General features: G+C 36.5%; 1 protein-coding gene across 6 annotated transcripts in view; it reads right to left on the bottom strand.

Annotated features, from left to right (window-relative positions):
- The window catches only part of CREB1 (cAMP responsive element binding protein 1), a 65,836-nt gene that overhangs the window by 4,657 nt on the left and 43,228 nt on the right, over window positions 1–17,951 (bottom strand). For 4 of the 6 annotated variants that reach the window (XM_040476015.1, XM_040476018.1, XM_040476017.1 and 1 more), the window contains 3 exons: window positions 17,016–17,198; window positions 14,862–15,012; window positions 563–1,600 (listed from right to left, as the gene is read on the bottom strand). In XM_040476015.1, coding sequence (XP_040331949.1) covers window positions 1,456–1,600; window positions 14,862–15,012; window positions 17,016–17,198 — 479 coding nt within the window. In that variant the 3' untranslated portion in view covers window positions 563–1,455. Of the gene's footprint in view, window positions 1–562; window positions 1,601–14,861; window positions 15,013–15,845; window positions 15,909–17,015; window positions 17,199–17,951 lie in introns of those variants that run through there. The other 2 variants (XM_040476019.1, XR_005790486.1) reach the window with 2 other exon arrangements.

The following is a 17,951-nucleotide window of genomic DNA, read 5'->3' as shown; positions in this document are numbered from 1 at the left end:
CCTATTTTTTTAAAGGGTAACTTTTGTAAAGATTTATCAAGCTTAGTGAATGAGTAATTAATAGTTAGAAGTAGTATTGGAAACAATGTATGATACATATAAATACAGACTGGTATAGTCAGGGGTTAAAACAGGTAGCTCCTTTGCAGAACAACAAAGGCTATACAGCATATTGGAAAGCTCAAGCACAACTATCCTTTTTAGGAGAAAACCAAAAAAAAAAAAAAAAAAAGTTTTGTAAGAATGACAATCCAAATATTGTAGTACAGCAGTCATTCAAATACGTCTGAAGAAAATAACTCTCGTGTACATCTAATACTGTACTTTTTATAACTATATCCTTACACTTTCATTAAAAAATTCACTAAGGATATTCTGTTAAAGTATGTTAATATGGAAAAGATTTAAAATCAGTATTTTTCTACAACACAACATTTTATAAACAAAGATATCACTTTGTTTTATTTAACATCTTGAAGGCTTTCCTGTTGGTGGTATAGTGTAAGTGCAAATGGGAACAGTTTAATTAGAAATATCTTTTTAAGTAAATGAGTGACATAAGTATTTTTGAAGGCGATGACAAAAACATTTATTTAAAAACCTTGTTACGTAACTCAAGGGGCTGGTTTACTAATGAGCATCTTTTTACTAAGAATTTAGTACTAACTAAAACAAGCTTTGTACTTTTATTTACTTCAGTTTAATTTAAAATTCAAATACCATGCTTTTTCATTCAGTTGGTTACTTCTTTTAATGTATTCAAGAATGTTGAACACATACAGAACTGAATTAAGAAGCAACAACTGCCCTACGGAAGAGCTACAGTTAACACAGAAGGTCAAGGACAAGTTGTCAGTATTGAAGAAGAGAATGTACATAGAAAGCACTTCGAATTCATTCTTAATTTCTTCAACACCACACTAAAACTCTTTTTTAGGGGGTATATCTCTTTGCAATTTTACATAATTCACAATGAAAATGTGAAAACACGTCCATTTGGCAAGCAACACTTCTTCATTGCACCTTACTTACTTTATGCATGCGGCCCACACATTACTTCAGCTCAAGAGGCTGGGGCAATTCTGTCCCTAAGGCAATCAAGGAGCTCAGCACAAACCTTGAAATCATTTAAAAAAAGATTTTCTTTTCCTCATTTCCCCCATCAATTTACAAGTAAACAAATTATTACTTCTTGAAGAGGGTGGGGGATGAAAAGCAGAAGTCTCTTCATGATTCCTGGTGCTGAAAATTTCTTGAGGGGAGACGTGGAGGCAGGTGTTGGAACATTCACAGTTTAATGCAAAAGCACAAATGAATGAAATTCTGTAGTTGCTTTCAGGCAGTTTTGCGCATAGAAAAAAAGAAATGTTTAGAAAATAAAATGTTTATTTTGTCTTTCTGCTTGAGGCCAAGCCAGTCCTTTTCCACCATGACAGGTGAAATTTAAATCCCAAATTAATCTGATTTGTGGCAGTAAAGGTCCTTAAGTGCTTTTAGCTCCTCAATGAGAGTCTTATTTTGGTTTTCAAGCACTGCCACTCTGTTTTCTAAACATTTCACATATTCTTTCTTCTTTCTACGACACTCTCGTGCTGCTTCCCTAGGAGCAAAGGAGGACAGGAAAAATTATGCAACATTTATTTCTATATCACTTATTTTGGCTTAGAATGCTTTTAGATATTTAGCTCAAAGCAACAAATATTTTAATATACATTAGGCATTTGAAAAAACTACACAGAAGGACTTGGAAATTGCCTCATGTAAAATTTTAATATACCATAGATGTTTGATTTAAAAAAAGAACCCCGAATGTGAAAACCCCACAAACAACCCAAAGGGCTGAATGATCACTTAAAATTATATCACTGGTTACTGACAGGATCTGCCTCATACCTAGAACACTTGAAATTCTATAAATATCAATAACTAAGAAAATACCAAAGCTAAATGTCAGTGTAAATTGAACAGAAAATTCTCACAAACTCATCATTTCAGGGCATTAAGAGACAACAACAATCTAACATGAGTCTCTTCCACAAATGATGTTGAGAACACTGTATATCCACATGCAAGAGAATGAAGTTGGACCCTTAATTATGCCATGTACAAAAACTAACTGAAAATGGATTGAAGATCTAAACGTAAGACCTAAAACTATAAAACTTCTAGAAGAAAACACAGGAGAAAAGCTTCAAGACGCTGGATTTGGCAGTGCTTTCTTGGCTATGCCACCAAAAGCATAGACAACAAAAGCAAAAATAAACAAATTGGGTCACATCAAACTTAAAAAATTCTGTTCATGAAAGGGCACAATCAACAGAGTGAAAAGGCAACCTATGAATTGGGAGAAGATATTTGCGAATCATATATATATCTAACAGGGAGTTAATATCCAGGATATAATCCAGAAATTTTACAACTTACAAATCAAAACCACAACGAGATACCACCTCACATCCATTAGGATGGCTACTATTTAAAAAACAAAAACTTAGGGGCGCCTGGGTGGCGCAGTCGGTTAAGCGTCCGACTTCAGCCAGGTCACGATCTCGCGGTCCGTGAGTTCGAGCCCCGCGTCGGGCTCTGGGCTGATGGCTCAGAGTCTGGAGCCTGTTTCCAATTCTGTGTCTCCCTCTCTCTCTGCCCCTCCCCCGTTCATGCTCTGTCTCTCTCTGTCCCAAAAATAAATAAACGTTGAAAAAAAATTAAAAAAAAAAAATAAAAAACAAAAACTTAAACAGAAAACAGCGAGGGTTGACAAGGATGAGAAGACATCTGAACCCTGCGCACTGCTGGTGGAATGTAAAATTGCCCAGCCACTACAGAAAACACTACAGTGATTCCTTAAAAAACTAAAAATAGGATTACCTTGTGATCCAAAAATCCTACTTTTGGATATATATCCAAAGAACACAGGACAGGATATTAAAGAGATATGGGCAAGCCTCCATCCATAACAGCATTATTCATAATAGTCAACATGCAGAGGCAACCCAAATACTCATCAACAGACGGATACACTGAAAAAATGTGGTACACATACAATGGAATATTATTCTGCCTTAAAAGGAAGGACATACCATCACACACTACAACGTGGATGAACTTTGAGGACATAATGCAGCAAAATAAGCCAGTCACGAAAAGGACAACTGTGGATTCCACTTATTTCAAGTATCTAAAGTAGTCAAACTCGGGGCGCCTGGGTGGCGCAGTCGGTTAAGCGTCCGACTTCAGCCAGGTCACGATCTCGCGGTTCGTGAGTTCGAGCCCCGCGTCAGGCTCTGGGCTGATGGCTCAGAGCCTGGAGCCTGCTTCCGATTCTGTGTCTCCCTCTCTCTCTGCCCCTCCCCCGTTCATGCTCTGTCTCTCTCTGTCCCAAAAATAAATAAACGTTGAAAAAAAAAATTAAAAAAAAAAAATAAAGTAGTCAAACTCATAAAAACAGATAGTAGAGTGGTGACTGCCAAGGACTCACAGAAGGGCAAAATGAGGGAAGCTGCTTTTAAGAGAGGTTCAGTTTTGCAAGGCAAAAAAGTTCTGGAGATCTGTTGCACAATACTGTGTACATATTTAACACTACTGAACTGTATACTTAAAAATGGTTAAGATGGTAAATTTTAAATTTTTTAGCACAATTAAAAAATTACTAAAAAAAAGTTAACACTAAGAGTAAAATATTTTCTAGCAAGCTATGAAGGCTAAACTAGTATTTTAACTCTATGTGAATAAGGACCATATATTATATGCTAGCACTTCCTAAATGCTACTACATATGTGTTAGCAATGACTGTTTCTAGAGAACTCTAATGTCCTCATGCCCACATAGCCTACTGGTTCAGAAAAAAGGAGTAAGCTGACTTTTGGAATAAAAAAAGCTGCACCTGATGATGTATTATCCATGACAGATACAGACAATATATGACCCACTGCATCACTGTACCACTGGTGAAAATTTTTTTGGAAAGAAGTTAAAAATGGCCCAACATTCAAATGCATGATGGAGATCACAAGTCGAGTAGTGCTATGAGGCCAAGAGTGATCTAAAGGGTCACAGTGGGCTTGATTCAGAGGTCAGGCTGGATGTTCTGTGTATGGGGTAAATTCTAACAAAGAGAAAGCATGTATTATGTATATACACATTTACAAATCTCATTTTATCCAGGGCTGACTCTGACTCATCTTGTTTTCCTTGCTTTCTCCTTCTCCATCATCTGAGAATTTACAGTCCACAAGTGCTCATAGGAATGCTATATCTACATGCTAGTTTCCAAAAGCTAAACTAACATGATCCTATAGGTTAGTATCTCCTAACTTTGTTGTACAAAAATCAGTATACTACAGTGTTGTGAAAGATTAGACTAGGATTCTTAAAAAAAAAAAAAAAAAAAGAACACTGGGCTACGAAAATTAACTGCTTTCTTTCATCTAAGACTTCTGATCCTTTCCATATACTAATGTGAATTGAGACTCTCTCCAAAGAGCAATTCTAACTAGCATGTCCTAAACTGAACGTGAGTATACAATACTTTTTTGCGGGGGGCGGCGGGAAGATACCAAATAAATTTCAAGTAACACACAGTCTTGCAGAACGATGCTCAAGTTAGGCTCAAGTTAGGCACGGTTTAAAATGAACAAATTTGGATACAGTATGACATATTAGCAAGAATCCTAAACTGAAAATCAGAAATCTTGGGTTCAGATTCTGGCTTTGAAACTAACTAGTTGAGTAGCTTCCAATAGGTCCCATGCAAGAACTGTTTCTTCATCTGTTTATTTGGTTTTTTTTTTTAATGTTTATTTTTGAGACAGAGACAGACAGAGCATGAACGGGGGAGGGTCAGAGAGAGGGAGACACAGAATCTGAAACACGCTCCAGGCTCTGAGCTGTTAGCACAGAGCCCAATGCGGGACTTGAACTCACGGACCTCGAGATCATGACCTGAGCCGAAGTCGGCCACTTAACCGACTGAACCACCCAGGCGCCCCTCTTCCTCTGTTTTTTAAAAACAGGACTAAGCAAGATGCCTCCAACCAGGACTGTTAGGTTCGTATTAAGGAGTTTGCAAAATCAGGGAATAAACGTGGCATGTCATTCTAAAGCACCAATTTTGATTAACGGGTCAGAGGGGTGGCAAGCATTTTCATGTTAAAATAAGCATTACTGTATTTTGGAGTAGAATACAAAATACAAATGAGCTTTAAATAAAAATTTTAAAGAAATCCTTAGCTCGGAGAATGCTTCTTAAAGCTTCTCAAAAATTTCTAGCTAAATATTTTTTAAAAAACAGAAGAAAGTGATAGGACTCTCCCAGTGGATTGGTCTGACACAGTGTGAAGATTAAATTGACCACTGAATGTTTCTTCCAGTAGAGAAACAGGATTTTAGGAGTTTAAGCATTCATGCAAACAGATGGCTTATAGATTCTGAAATTGATGTGATAGGCATATTTTTAGAAAAACGTTCTTTCACATAATGTGTCTCAACATCCTCCTCCATTCACTGACCTAATTCTTTGCCTCCATATGATACTCTTATTCTGTCTCACTTACTCTTTCCATTTTCAGCATCTTCAGTAATTCCAAACTACCTGATTTTTTTCTTTTGTCTTCAAAGAAGTTTATCAATTGTACTTTTCCTTTTTTAACAACCAATTTTTTGTTTCGCTGATTTTCCTCTATTGGTTTTCTCTTCAGTTTTATTGATTTTAATTTGCTCTTTTTCCCCCTAGTTTCTTAAGATAGAAGTTAGGCTGGCAAACATTTTTTTGGCTTTTTGGACCAAATGGACTCTGTCACAACTACTGCTGTTGTAGCATGGAAGCAGCCATGGATAACACATAATTGAATGAACATGGCTGTGTTCCAAATAAAACTTTTTTTTAAGTTTCCTTGTAAATTTATTTCAGAGAGAGAGAGAGAGAGAGAGAGAGAGAGAGAGAGAGAGAGAGAATATCAATCCCAACCAGGCTCCGCACCGCCAGCACAAAGCCTGATGCAAGGCTCAAACTCACAAACTGTGAGATCATGACCTGAGCCAAGATCTAGAATTGGACACTTAACTGACTAAGCTACCCAGATGCCCCTCAATAAAAGTTTATAAAAACAGGCAATGAGGTACAGTTTGCCAACCCCTGCCTGATTTCTAATGTTAAGTGTTTAAGGATGCAAATTTCCCCCTAAGCCCTGACTGAACTGTATCCCACAAATTTTTGTTGTTTTTTAATTTGCACTTAGTTCAAAATATTTATTTCCTTTAAGACTTCCTTTTGACCTATAGATTTAGAAATGTTTGATACTTAATTTCCACACAATTGGGGATATTCCCAGATGTTTTATGGGCCAAGCACATACTTTATATTATTTCTATTCTTTTTTTAAAAAAAGTATTTATTTATTTCGAGGGAGAGAAAGAGACAGCAAGTAGGAGAGGGGCAGAGACAGAATCCCAAGCAGGCTCTCCACCATCAGTGCAGAGCCCAACAGAGAGCTCAAACTTACAGACCATGAGACCATGACCTGAGCGAAGATCGAGTCAGATGCTGACTCGACTGAGCCACCCAGGCACCTCTATTTCTATTCTTTCAGATTAACAAGTGTCATAAAAATGCCAAATAGGTATAACTGGTTGATGTCATTCAGGTTGTATCTTTATTTTCTATCATTATTGAAGAAAAGAATGCTGAAGTTTTCAACTATGATTACAGATTTGTTCCATTCTCTGTTTAGTGTCATCAGCCCTGGCCTACTGTATGTTAAAATTGTTAGGAACATACACCTACTCTAGTAGAATTAGAGGCCTATGATAATAATGATATTATTATTAGAGGCCTATAATGATAATAATTTTATCATTATACAACGTCCTTTATCCCTGACAATGTTCCAGCTTCCTTTAGATTGCTATTTGCATGGCCTACCCTATTCTACCCCTTTCCTTCCAATCTACCTATGCTTCATATTTGAAAGGAGATTCTTATAAATAATGTATAGTTAGGTCTTGGTTTTTTAATCTGGTTTGTCTTTTACTTGGGTTAGACCATAGTTAGCAACCTGTGACCCATGGGTCAAATCCTCATAGTCTGTTTTTAATAATTTATAAATTTCTAGCCAGACTAACCAAGTAAGTGTGTGTGTGTGTGTGTGAGAGACAGAGAGAGAGAGAGAGACAGAGACAGAGACAGAGACAGACAGAGGGAGAGGGAGGGAGGGAGGAGGAGAGAAAAACCACAGATTTTCAATATTAGGAATCAAATCCCTACTAGTCTTCTATACCCGTCAAGAAAACCAAAACCAAAAATCCAGAAGTATTTAGTTATAAATCTAACAAAATGTATGTAGGATCTATATGCTAAAAATGTAATTGTATTCATAGAATGGAAGACACATACTTTGAAAATGCAAAGGAAAGAGAACAGTCCAAGCAATTCTGTAAAAGAGCAAAGTTGGAGGACTCATATTACCAAATTCAAAACTTACTATGAACTACACTAATCAAGACAGCATGGCATCAGTGAAAGCATAAACACAAAGACCAATGAAACAAGCTAGCCAGAAACAGACCCACACAAATACAGATAGATGATTTTTGACAAAAGTACAACGGGAGTTCAACAAAGGATAATCTTTTTAACAACTGATGCTGGAACAAATGGATGTCCACACACAAAACATGAATCTTGATACACCTCACACCTTATACAAAAGTGAACTCAATAGGGATCATAGACCTAAACGTAAAACATACATTGTAACACTGAATAGAGATCAAGTAGAACTCTCAAACACTGCTGGTGGGAATGCCAAATGATACAGCCACTTTGGAAAACAATCTGGCAGTTTCTTGTAAAGTTAGATATACACTTACCATTCCAGCTGGCCAGCCCACTCCTAGATATTTACTCAAGTGAACTGAAAGTTCATATTAACACCTGTATATATTTATAGTAACTTCATTCATAATGCTCCAAAACTGGGAACTATGATGAACGTCAAGGTCAATGGACAAACAAACCACAGTAAAATCATACAAGGCAGTACCAGGGGTAAAACCAACTACTGATCCATGCAAGATAATCAATGAATCTTGAATGCATTCTGCCAAGTCAAAGAAGCCAGATCCTAAAGGCTACACACTGTATGATTCCATTTATATGAGATTCTGGAAAAAGCAAAATCCAAAGGATAGAAAATAGTTCAGTGGTTTTGAGAGTATGGGAAAGGGGGTAGAAGAGGATTAGCATGTGGGTATTACATGGGATTCTTTCTAGGATGGTGTAACAGTTCTGTAAGGCACTGTGGGGGTAGAAACCTGGTACCATACATCTGTCAAAACCAACAGAAGATAAAAAGTAAACTACATGCAATCCCAGAATTGAATGAAGATGATGACAAATCTAACCATACTATAAGTGTGATATAACCTCACTGAAGAAGGTAAAGAAAAAAGGAAGAGACCCAACTCAATAGCTTTGAAAACACTGGTACTTTAAGGCTAAGAACAAAAAGAACTGCACATACTGTATTGTAATTGGTGAATCTGTTTCTCATGGATGTACAAGTTAGCAATTCAGTAACTATTTTAAATGTATACTACACTTAAACAAGTGTGTAAATATACTTAATGGGAAGCCAAGTTTCTGGTCAGAGAAAGAAGTTATAAATAAGCAAAGTGGAGGAGACTAAAATGAACCCTGTGGCTATAGATCAGAGTCAGAGAAGCTAGTCTGAATTCATATTTATTTTAGTAATATACAAATACAGAAATTTAGATGTGTGCATACATCAGCTAGTACACATATTTAGTGACACCGCCTTTTGAGAGGGCCCAGAAGTGCGATACCTGGTAGCAAAGAGCATAGGTGATGCCCTCTTCTTGATTTCTATGTACCATTTTCCAATAAAAGGAACTTAGGAAGAAATGGTTAGTTCCAAGGCTAAGGCAGGGAACACACAAATAAGAGGCTGAATCTGGACAATCTTGTAGTGTCAGACAATAAGGACATGTTTAAAAAAAAAGGGGACATGTCAAAAGGATAAAAGGAAACCAACTTGTAAGAGCTCCCAAAAGTCAAAGCTAGAATAATCTGAACATAACAAATAAATAGTATTAAGTTATAGTGCAATTTATAAAGTAAGCATCCACTATATATTTATTTATACATATAAGTAAGTAGGGAAGAAGGGACAGATTTTCCTTATAAAAGAATTCCAGTTAATAAATGTATTAGGGACAGGGGAAATAGAAAAACCCTCATCTGAATATCACTAGTGAATACTAAAATTAATGGGCAAATCTTTAAAGAGAAATAAGGTATCTGCACAGCCTTCAAGTCTCTCCCCTCAAATATACCAATTACTATGGTGGTTTTTTGCCTATGACCATAAATTCTTTGATATTCTCCTTTTTGACTTTCATCTCTCTTTGAATGTGGGCTAGATTTAGTGATTTGCTTCTAAGGAATAGAGTGTAAAACTAGAAAAATGGTAACTCTGCAGGAGACACCTGGACCCCACTTTAACCAAGGAATCAAAGTTAACATCACCACCACTAACAAGTCATACTGGTATGCGCTACCTCAATACAGTATGACAAGAAAGGCACGTTACACCTCTGTGGTATTATCCCTCCAAATCCATTACCTCAGTCTGTAAGAAAATGTCACGTAAGCCCACCCAAACCGAGGGATATTCTAAAAGAAACCTGACCACTACTCTTCAAAAGTGACAAGGCCATGAAAGTCAAGAGAAAGCGTCACACTTTGCAGGACATGAGTAGGCATGGTGACTAAATGCAGTGGGTAGGTACCCTGGACTGGATTCTGGAAGAGAAAAGGAATATAAGTGGAATAACTGAGGATATCCGAATAAAGTGTACAGTCTGTTTAACAGTATAGTATTATGGTATACAACACTACATTGTATACTACACCATATAACATATTGACTGTGTTAATATAACATATAATATGCTGTCATATACCCATAGTATATGACAGATGTTAGCTTCTTAGTTTTGGTAACTGAAGCCTGGTTATGTCATATGCTAAAATCAGAGAAAGCTGGATAAAGAGTATCTAGAATTCTTTACTACTTTCACAACTCTTCTGTAACCTAAAATTATTTAAAAATAAAAAATTAAGAACTATACATTAAAAATATATTATTTATTTTTGCACATATATATTGGGGAAAAAATTATACTCCAGAATGTTAACATTTTGGGTGGCACAATTAGTGATGATTAAATTTTTAGCTTATGTTTTCTAATGTGCGTGTATAATTAGCATGTTTCACATGTGTAATAAAAACAAAAGTAGGGGGCACCTGGGTGGCTTCGTCAGTTAAGCGTCAGACTTCAGCTCAGGTCATGATCTCATGGTTCATGAGTTCAAGACCTGCATTGGGCTCTGTGCTGACAGCTTGGAGCCTGGAGCCTGGAGCTTGGAGCTTGGAGCCTGCTTTGGATTCTATGTCTCCCTCCCTCTCTCTGCCCCTCCGTTGCTGGTGCTCTATCTCTCTCTCTCTCTCTCTCTCTCTCTCTCGAAAATAAACATTAAAAAAAAATAAAAACAAACAAACTCGCCCCCACCACCCAAACAAAGTGGGATTATACATACTCTCTGGTAACCTGCTTTTTTCCACTATGAACATCTTCCTATCTCAATAAAAATGCCATCTATATATTCTTAAATTTTTTTTTTTAAGTTTATTTGAAAGAAAGTGTGCACGCGTGAGAGAGCGTGAGTATGAGTGCGGGAGGGGCAGAGAGAGAGAGAATCCCAAGCAATCGCCAAGCTAGAAGCATGGAGCCGGATGCGGGGGCTGATCTCATGAACTGTGAGATCATGATCATGAAACCAAGAGACGCTTAAGTGACTGAGCCACCCAGGCGCTCCCCTCCCCCCATCTCTATTCATTCTTAAAGGTTGATTGTATGTGGCTGAATGTGTACAATGTGTACAATGAACATGCCTTAATTTACATGGCATACCCTTCAATTGTCTGGAATTTTTCCAAAACTATTTTTTTTTTTTTTACCTCATTTCTAATTCATTTTCTATGAATTTGCCTATTCATATCCTTAACTCTCTTCTGACTTGTCAAATGTTCCTAGTTTGTTTGCTTTGCTACTGTATCTTTTGCTTGGCTAAACAGGGGTTTTATATTTTCATACATGTAGTCAAACCTATGTAACCTTTACGTTTATTACTTCTGCCTTTAGGAAATCTATTAAAATCCTCCTGCATTCTAAAATTATACAACAAGGATAGTGAATTGTATTACTGTCATAATTTTTTACTCCTCCCTCCCCAAGCGAAGAATACACAAGTGGATGCCATGTTCACCCCCAGCAAGCAGATGATTTAAAAAACATTGCCTTTTCCCCTTTGCTACACAAGTGACATGCTTTGTCAGAAAAGGTGCTTCTCCTTTAGTTGGGAGCATGTGGAAGAGGGCCAAGCAGCTGGCTAGCAGCTGTCAAATGTAATGTGAGGAAGAGGCTTTGTTGTTCTCAGACACTGAGATTTGGGGTTTTTTGTTATTGTTACTGCAGCAACAAAAAGTAAAATAATAACCATCTGTCTTTTCTTTTAGACTTCTTATCACTTATCTTCATTTTTGAGTAAATGGTAACTTGGACGGTGTAGAATTTAGGGAATGACAACTCTTCTCATCAAAGTTCAATTTAAGACAGGCTGTGTTTGAGGTACATAAGGGACATTCATCCTAGGGAGTATGCTCAGGACAGCGCTCCTCTAACTTTTCCACCGAAGTACCCTTAATGGGCAGAGCAAACTAAAAATGGGGATTCTGGGGACACAAGCCAAAATACCACTGCTGGTGTGAATTTCTTTTAAATTTCTTACCTTACAAATGTTTATTTTGCTCAAATTTTTGTGAACTAAACATCGGAGGAAATCATTCCAAGTTTACTTCTTGGGGCTACGTATATCTCAGCACACTGGCATGTGCTCTGGTTTGAGAGGCACAGCAGGAGAGAGCTGCAGGCTGGAATCCGAGAAGCACCATGCCCACAGGCTTTCGCGCCAGACATAATAGGCTCAAATCTCAGCTCTACCAAGTTTTCTGCTTTTTTTTTTTTTTTTTTAAAGATTTTATTTTTAAGCAATCTCCACACCCAATGTGGGGCTTGAACTCACACCCCCAAGATGAAAAAGAGTCGCATGCTTTACTGACTGAGCCAGCCAGGCACCCCTGCACCAATTTCTTGAAAGGTGTGACCTTGGCAAGACAGTTAACTTCTCTCTGAAGTATAGCTCCTCTGTGAAGTGGAGATAAGCTTCTACTCATTGTAGGTAGAACTAATATGTAAAGAAACTAGGTACAGTGTCCAGCATAAACTGGCCCCTAATATTAAAAGTACCTCAGGAAAAAGGTCAAAGCCAAAATATAGAATCAGGAGACAGCAACATATAGGTGATACCTGAAATAAATACACGGGTATAAATGAACGTCTCAAGGGAAAACTTCAAAAGTAGTCAGAAAACCAGGTGAATAAACCAAAGAAGAGTTCAGGAGAAAAAGTAGATAGACAAAAATGTCAAATATTCCATAAAGGTAAAATGAAAAGAGAATACTAGATTGCCAAGTGAGAAGGAATCTGTATCTTTTAAAGACAGAAGAGTGGTGTGGTGGTCACAGAAACCACATTCTAATGAATGGAAGTTGGAAAAGTAGCAGCAGCAGTAACATGGGAATAAAGGGAAAAGGGAACCACAGCAGAGTCAATGGGAAGTTTCCTTATAGTGAAACTAAATCCAAGACAAAGTATTTTATTAAAGAGTCCGTGGTAAGTCAGGTAGCTTCCCTGAAGATCTCAGGCCAGCAAAGGTTGTTAGGAACTGCAGCTATGTATGCCCTGTCCCTAACTTGGGGTGTATGTATATGGGGGGAGGGGAGGGGGTGGGAGAGGAAGGGGCGAGACATAAATTACATGGATAAAAAAGGAAATTTAGTCTGCCAGCCAAATTAACAAGTTTTCATACATAGGCAGCTCTCTGCTATATACAAGAGAGCAGACAAGAAGCTATACGGTGCTGCCTCCTTACCCACTGATTACACCGCCTCTTAGTCTTTTCTATATACAGGGAAACATTTCTGGCCCACAGAGCCCAACTACATAGACACAACATGAAGTCCTTCTGTTGTTTTTATCATCAAGAGGGTTTATCTTCCATCGGATTGCTCTACTGTGTCTTGATTAGAACTGGTTTCTTTACTAAGCGCTACTGTTTTAAATTTTACAACCTGGCCTTTACTAAAGACTTCTTAATCGGACTTACTTCAAATTTTTGAAAGGGTTAAACATTTCTTTACAAACATTTTAAAACTGAAAAGATTTAAATACAAAGTTTAATTTATATTTTAAAATATATTTAAATGAATGCAACTTTTAATGCTTCTAATTCCTAAGGAAAATCACAGACTGATGGAGCACAAATAAAATAAGCCACTTGGCATATTTTGAACTCTTTTCCTAATATCCCAGAAAAAGCCCTGCCATTTCTCATAGCTTAGATGTAATTTACTAACACTCTATAACAGCTAAGAATATTTTAGGAACAAAAGAGGTTGAACTGAACAGAAACAGGAAACTTCATAAAAACAAATATTTCGAGGGGTGCCTGAGTGGCTCAGTCAATTAAGTGTTGACTCTTGGTTTCAGCTCAGGTCGTGATCTTATGGTTCGTGAGATTGAGCCCAGCATCAGGCTCTGCGCTTGACAGTGTGGAGCCTGCTTGGGATTCTCTCCCTCTCTCTCTCTCTCAAAATAAATAAATAAATAAGTAAATAAACATTAAAAAAAAAATTTCAACTGAACATTGCAGTTACAAAGTGCCTTTAGAGGAATAGGATACTTGTCCCATAGAGCAGCCCTTTGTAAAACGAGATTCCACCACCTGCCCAAAGAAGAAAACTGCAGCTGAGAGGGTTAATGTATTCTTCCAAAGTCACAGCAAAAAGGGCAGTCCAGGACTTGCATCCAGACAATCTAAATTCAATCTCTACATTTCTTTTATCTCATCACAGTGTTTGAAAAATCTTGGGATGAACAGCAGAGGAATATTTTCGCCAATATCAAATGTTTCGATCTTTATATATACCTTTATTTTCATTCTCTTTGCTTTGTCTTAAAGTCATTTCCATATTAAATCCTAAGCTAAATAAATAAAAAATACTAAAGTAAATATAATAAAAACATCTTACTGTTTTTTTATTGACAAAACTACTTACAGCTATGAATTTACTTTATGAGAATTACTTTACCCACATTTCATAGATTCTGATACGTAGCAATTTCATTGTTGAAGACTAACTCTAAGATTTTATCTAAGAACAAGGTATTAGAATTAATCTATTTCTGAAGAAACCTTTAGGTGTTAAACTGTTAATTTTCAATAAAGATGGTATACATTAAAACAGTGGCCATCATACATTTACTTTATTACAAGTAACTTACTATAAATGAAACAATTTTAATATCCAGACTTGAACCTCTTGATCTTCTCGAATAAGACTTGTCATGAAAAGAAACAATATTTAAATAACCTAGCTAGTTGGTTAGAGCACAGTGAAAATATAGCAGAGTTGTGTATTAAATCTCTCATGGAGAAATTACACAAAAGAAAACCATGAGTAAAGACTGACCCATAGTCCCATTAACCATTTCGTAAGTGCTACTTATTAAATAAAGAAGTTTCAGCAACATCCATCAATTCTCCCAGAAAAAAAGCTCAACACCAAGATCATGTTCTCAGCAGACTTAAAGACACACGTCTGGTGGAATCTGAAGACGACCTGATCTCCCACAATCTGAGTAAATGCACTGTATGTACCTGTTCTTCATGAGGCGAACCTCTCTCTTTCGTGCTGCTTCTTCAGCAGGCTGTGTAGGAAGTGCTGGGGAGGATGCCATAACAACTCCGGGGGCAATGGTGCTAGTGGGTGCTGTGCGAATCTGGTATGTCTGTACATCTCCAGAGGCAGCTGAGAAGAAAAACCGTGAACATGGTGTAAAGACACTGAAGCACCGTGACTTGGTAAAACTACGCTGTGTCAATCATCAATCTAAACATACATTTTGGATTGCAAGGGAAAAAAAAAGAAGGAATGTGATTGTAACTAAAACATTGAACTAATCAGCCCTCTTTGGGTCATTACTGACAAATAATTTCCAATTTAATGTATTTATTAGTATAGACACGTGGGTGAAAGAGGCCTTCACCTATGTCTTCTGGGTCTTGTATTTATCTTTCATTGGAATGCAGTTCTATTCTGCTAACATGCTTACCAACCTTAAGTCTAAAAGGTAAGTAGGGCACAGCTTGGATGATCTTCCTAGATAGAGTATACTCCTCAATGTCTTCCTTTGATATTGGTAAATTCATATTAAAAAATTTCAAGTAGACTCTTGCCACGACATAAAAACGACCATGATTTTTCATAAAATAGCAAAATGGAAGAGAAAATAAAGCATTATGGTCAACTATTATAAATTTCTAATTGAAACAAAACTGTAAGTATGAAAACGTGTACCACGTGATGCCAATTATATTACTTGTTTTAATGTAAATGCTAATGGCTAAATAAACCGAAGTTTATTTTTCTACCTAAATGATCTATCACTTGTGAAAAGAAACACAACCATTATTTGTCAAACTGTTTCTAGAAACAGCTTAGGAATATGCCCTCCTAAGAATAAAGAACCTAACACTATCTGAGAGAATTTAAAGGTCTGTATAAAATTAGCCATGTTAGTCATTAATTTCAATTAAAATGTGTAGTCTGAGTGGAAAAGATTTATATACTAAACATGTTACCATCTTCAAACTGACGTTCAGAATTCAAATTCACTGACATCCTGCTTTACAATTTTTGAGTACCTGCATGTAAAGTGAAAAGGTGTTTTACTCCCATTAATAAACAAAATATTATCTTCTTCAAATATTATTTGTTTAGTAATAGAATATATTCTGTAAATACATTAGGGCCTTTTAAATAAATGATGACTCTCTAGTTGGGTGTTTTAGGATTATTCAAAAATTATCATCTATGGTGAAGGGGTAAGATGGTCACTGCCTAACAGAGGCAAAATATATTATTATTAATAAAAATATTTTTAGAAACAGATTTTAAAAGTATTTCCTCAACATGCAAGTTTCAATCTGGCATAAATCATACTCTTAAAATATTCAAATAGATTCAAAGAAAAACGGTCAACTCCTATCCGTAAAGATTCCTAAGACCAGTAAATTATTTAATTTAAAAACTAAAACAAAGCAAAAAAAGCTATTTCTACAGTCATCAAGGATTTAACTACTACTTCTTCTCTATAGACCAGTAGACTTACAAACTGGTATAAGATATTTCAGAACATACTGCTTTCATTTGAAATAAAAAATGATGATCTTAGAAATTAGGATGTCAATTTCTTGAGTAAGAAGTAGAGAAACAGATTATTTAGTAAGTTCTATACCCAATGTGGGGCTTGAACTCACAATCCTGAGATCAAGACTGCATGCTCTACCAACTGAGGCAGCAAGGTGCTTGGAACCTCTGATGATTCTTAGCAGTGATTTAATAAAACTCTTATTTGACACATGAATAAAAATGAGGCCCAGAGAGGTGAGTCCTACTCAAGATCACACAGCAAAACTATGCAGTTAGATCTAGAATCTAGCTTTCCTAACTCCTGATTTCACTATCTTTCCTTTTCCTTGTAACCTACCCTTGTTTCTCCTATCCGGATCCAAATGCTGGAAGTGTTAAAGAGGTTATATTTTTTAAACTGAAAATAGTTGTTTTTATGCCATGACATTTGGGTCCAACTGGAAAAATAGAAGAGTTTATGGAGAACATTATCTATAATGAAAACAAAATTAACTACATTTTCACAATGCTCTGCAGTATCATACTTACTTTATCTGAGTTTATAAAATTTTTACCCTTTCAAAGAATTTACCACACCTATGAATTCTGAATTCTCTTACCTTGAACAACAACTTGGTTGCTGGGCACTAAGATCTGCTGTCCGTCAGTGGTCTGTGCGTACTGTAGAATGGTAGTGCCCGGCTGAGTGGCAGCTGCATTGGTCATGGTTAATGTTTGCAGGCCCTGTACCCCATCGGTACCATTGTTAGCCAGCTGTATTGCTCCTCCCTGGGTAATGGCAACTAAAACCCAATGGATTTTATGGTTATCAGTTTAATTAATACCATATCAAACTTTTACAACACACTACATTCAGTAGAATAATGTGTAAGACCTGATCTAGGAGAAGTTATTATAGCAAATGACATGGCCAAGAAGGATTTGGTAGGATTTGGTAGACTCAAGTAACTTTCTGCTCAGGAGACCCATATCCTATTGCTAGAATATAAATGCACTCTATGAACCATATTGTAATTTATAGTAACACCTGTTAATAATTTTTTTAAAAATCAATGAAAAAATGTTAAATTCCTTTGTAAGTGGTTGGTTCAGAGGAGGTACCACTTTGTGATCCATATTTCCTTTATTCTAGTCTTAATTACGCAATATCTTAATTGTTTAATATTCGCTATCCCACTAGAAAGTAAATTTCTTGAAGGCAGAAAATGTGATTTTTCTTCTCTATTTTCACATAGTTAGCAAAGAAATGGGCAGTAATAGGCACCCAATAAATGGCTGTTTTAATACACAATTAATAAAGCAGTTCAGTAGCGCATTCTGTTCTCTAACTCAGTTAGCAATGCTTAAACTGTAACAAACGTCCACTCAGCGAAACTGATACATCCTGTGAGACTCATTTATCATAGAGTATCTCGCAAAGTTAAAAATTAGTGCTCAAGATCAATCATTTAGAAAAACTATTTAACTGCTATTTCTGTTACATATTCAAGCATCTCATACAGGATCCTTTGATTATTCACTAATTAACCACACTT

The sequence above is a fragment of the Herpailurus yagouaroundi genome, unplaced genomic scaffold (genome assembly GCF_014898765.1).
Source record: "Herpailurus yagouaroundi ecotype Mexico unplaced genomic scaffold, PumYag 140, whole genome shotgun sequence".
NCBI classification, from domain to species: Eukaryota; Metazoa; Chordata; class Mammalia; order Carnivora; family Felidae; genus Herpailurus; species Herpailurus yagouaroundi.
This window is presented reverse-complemented; position numbering and strand designations above follow the sequence as displayed.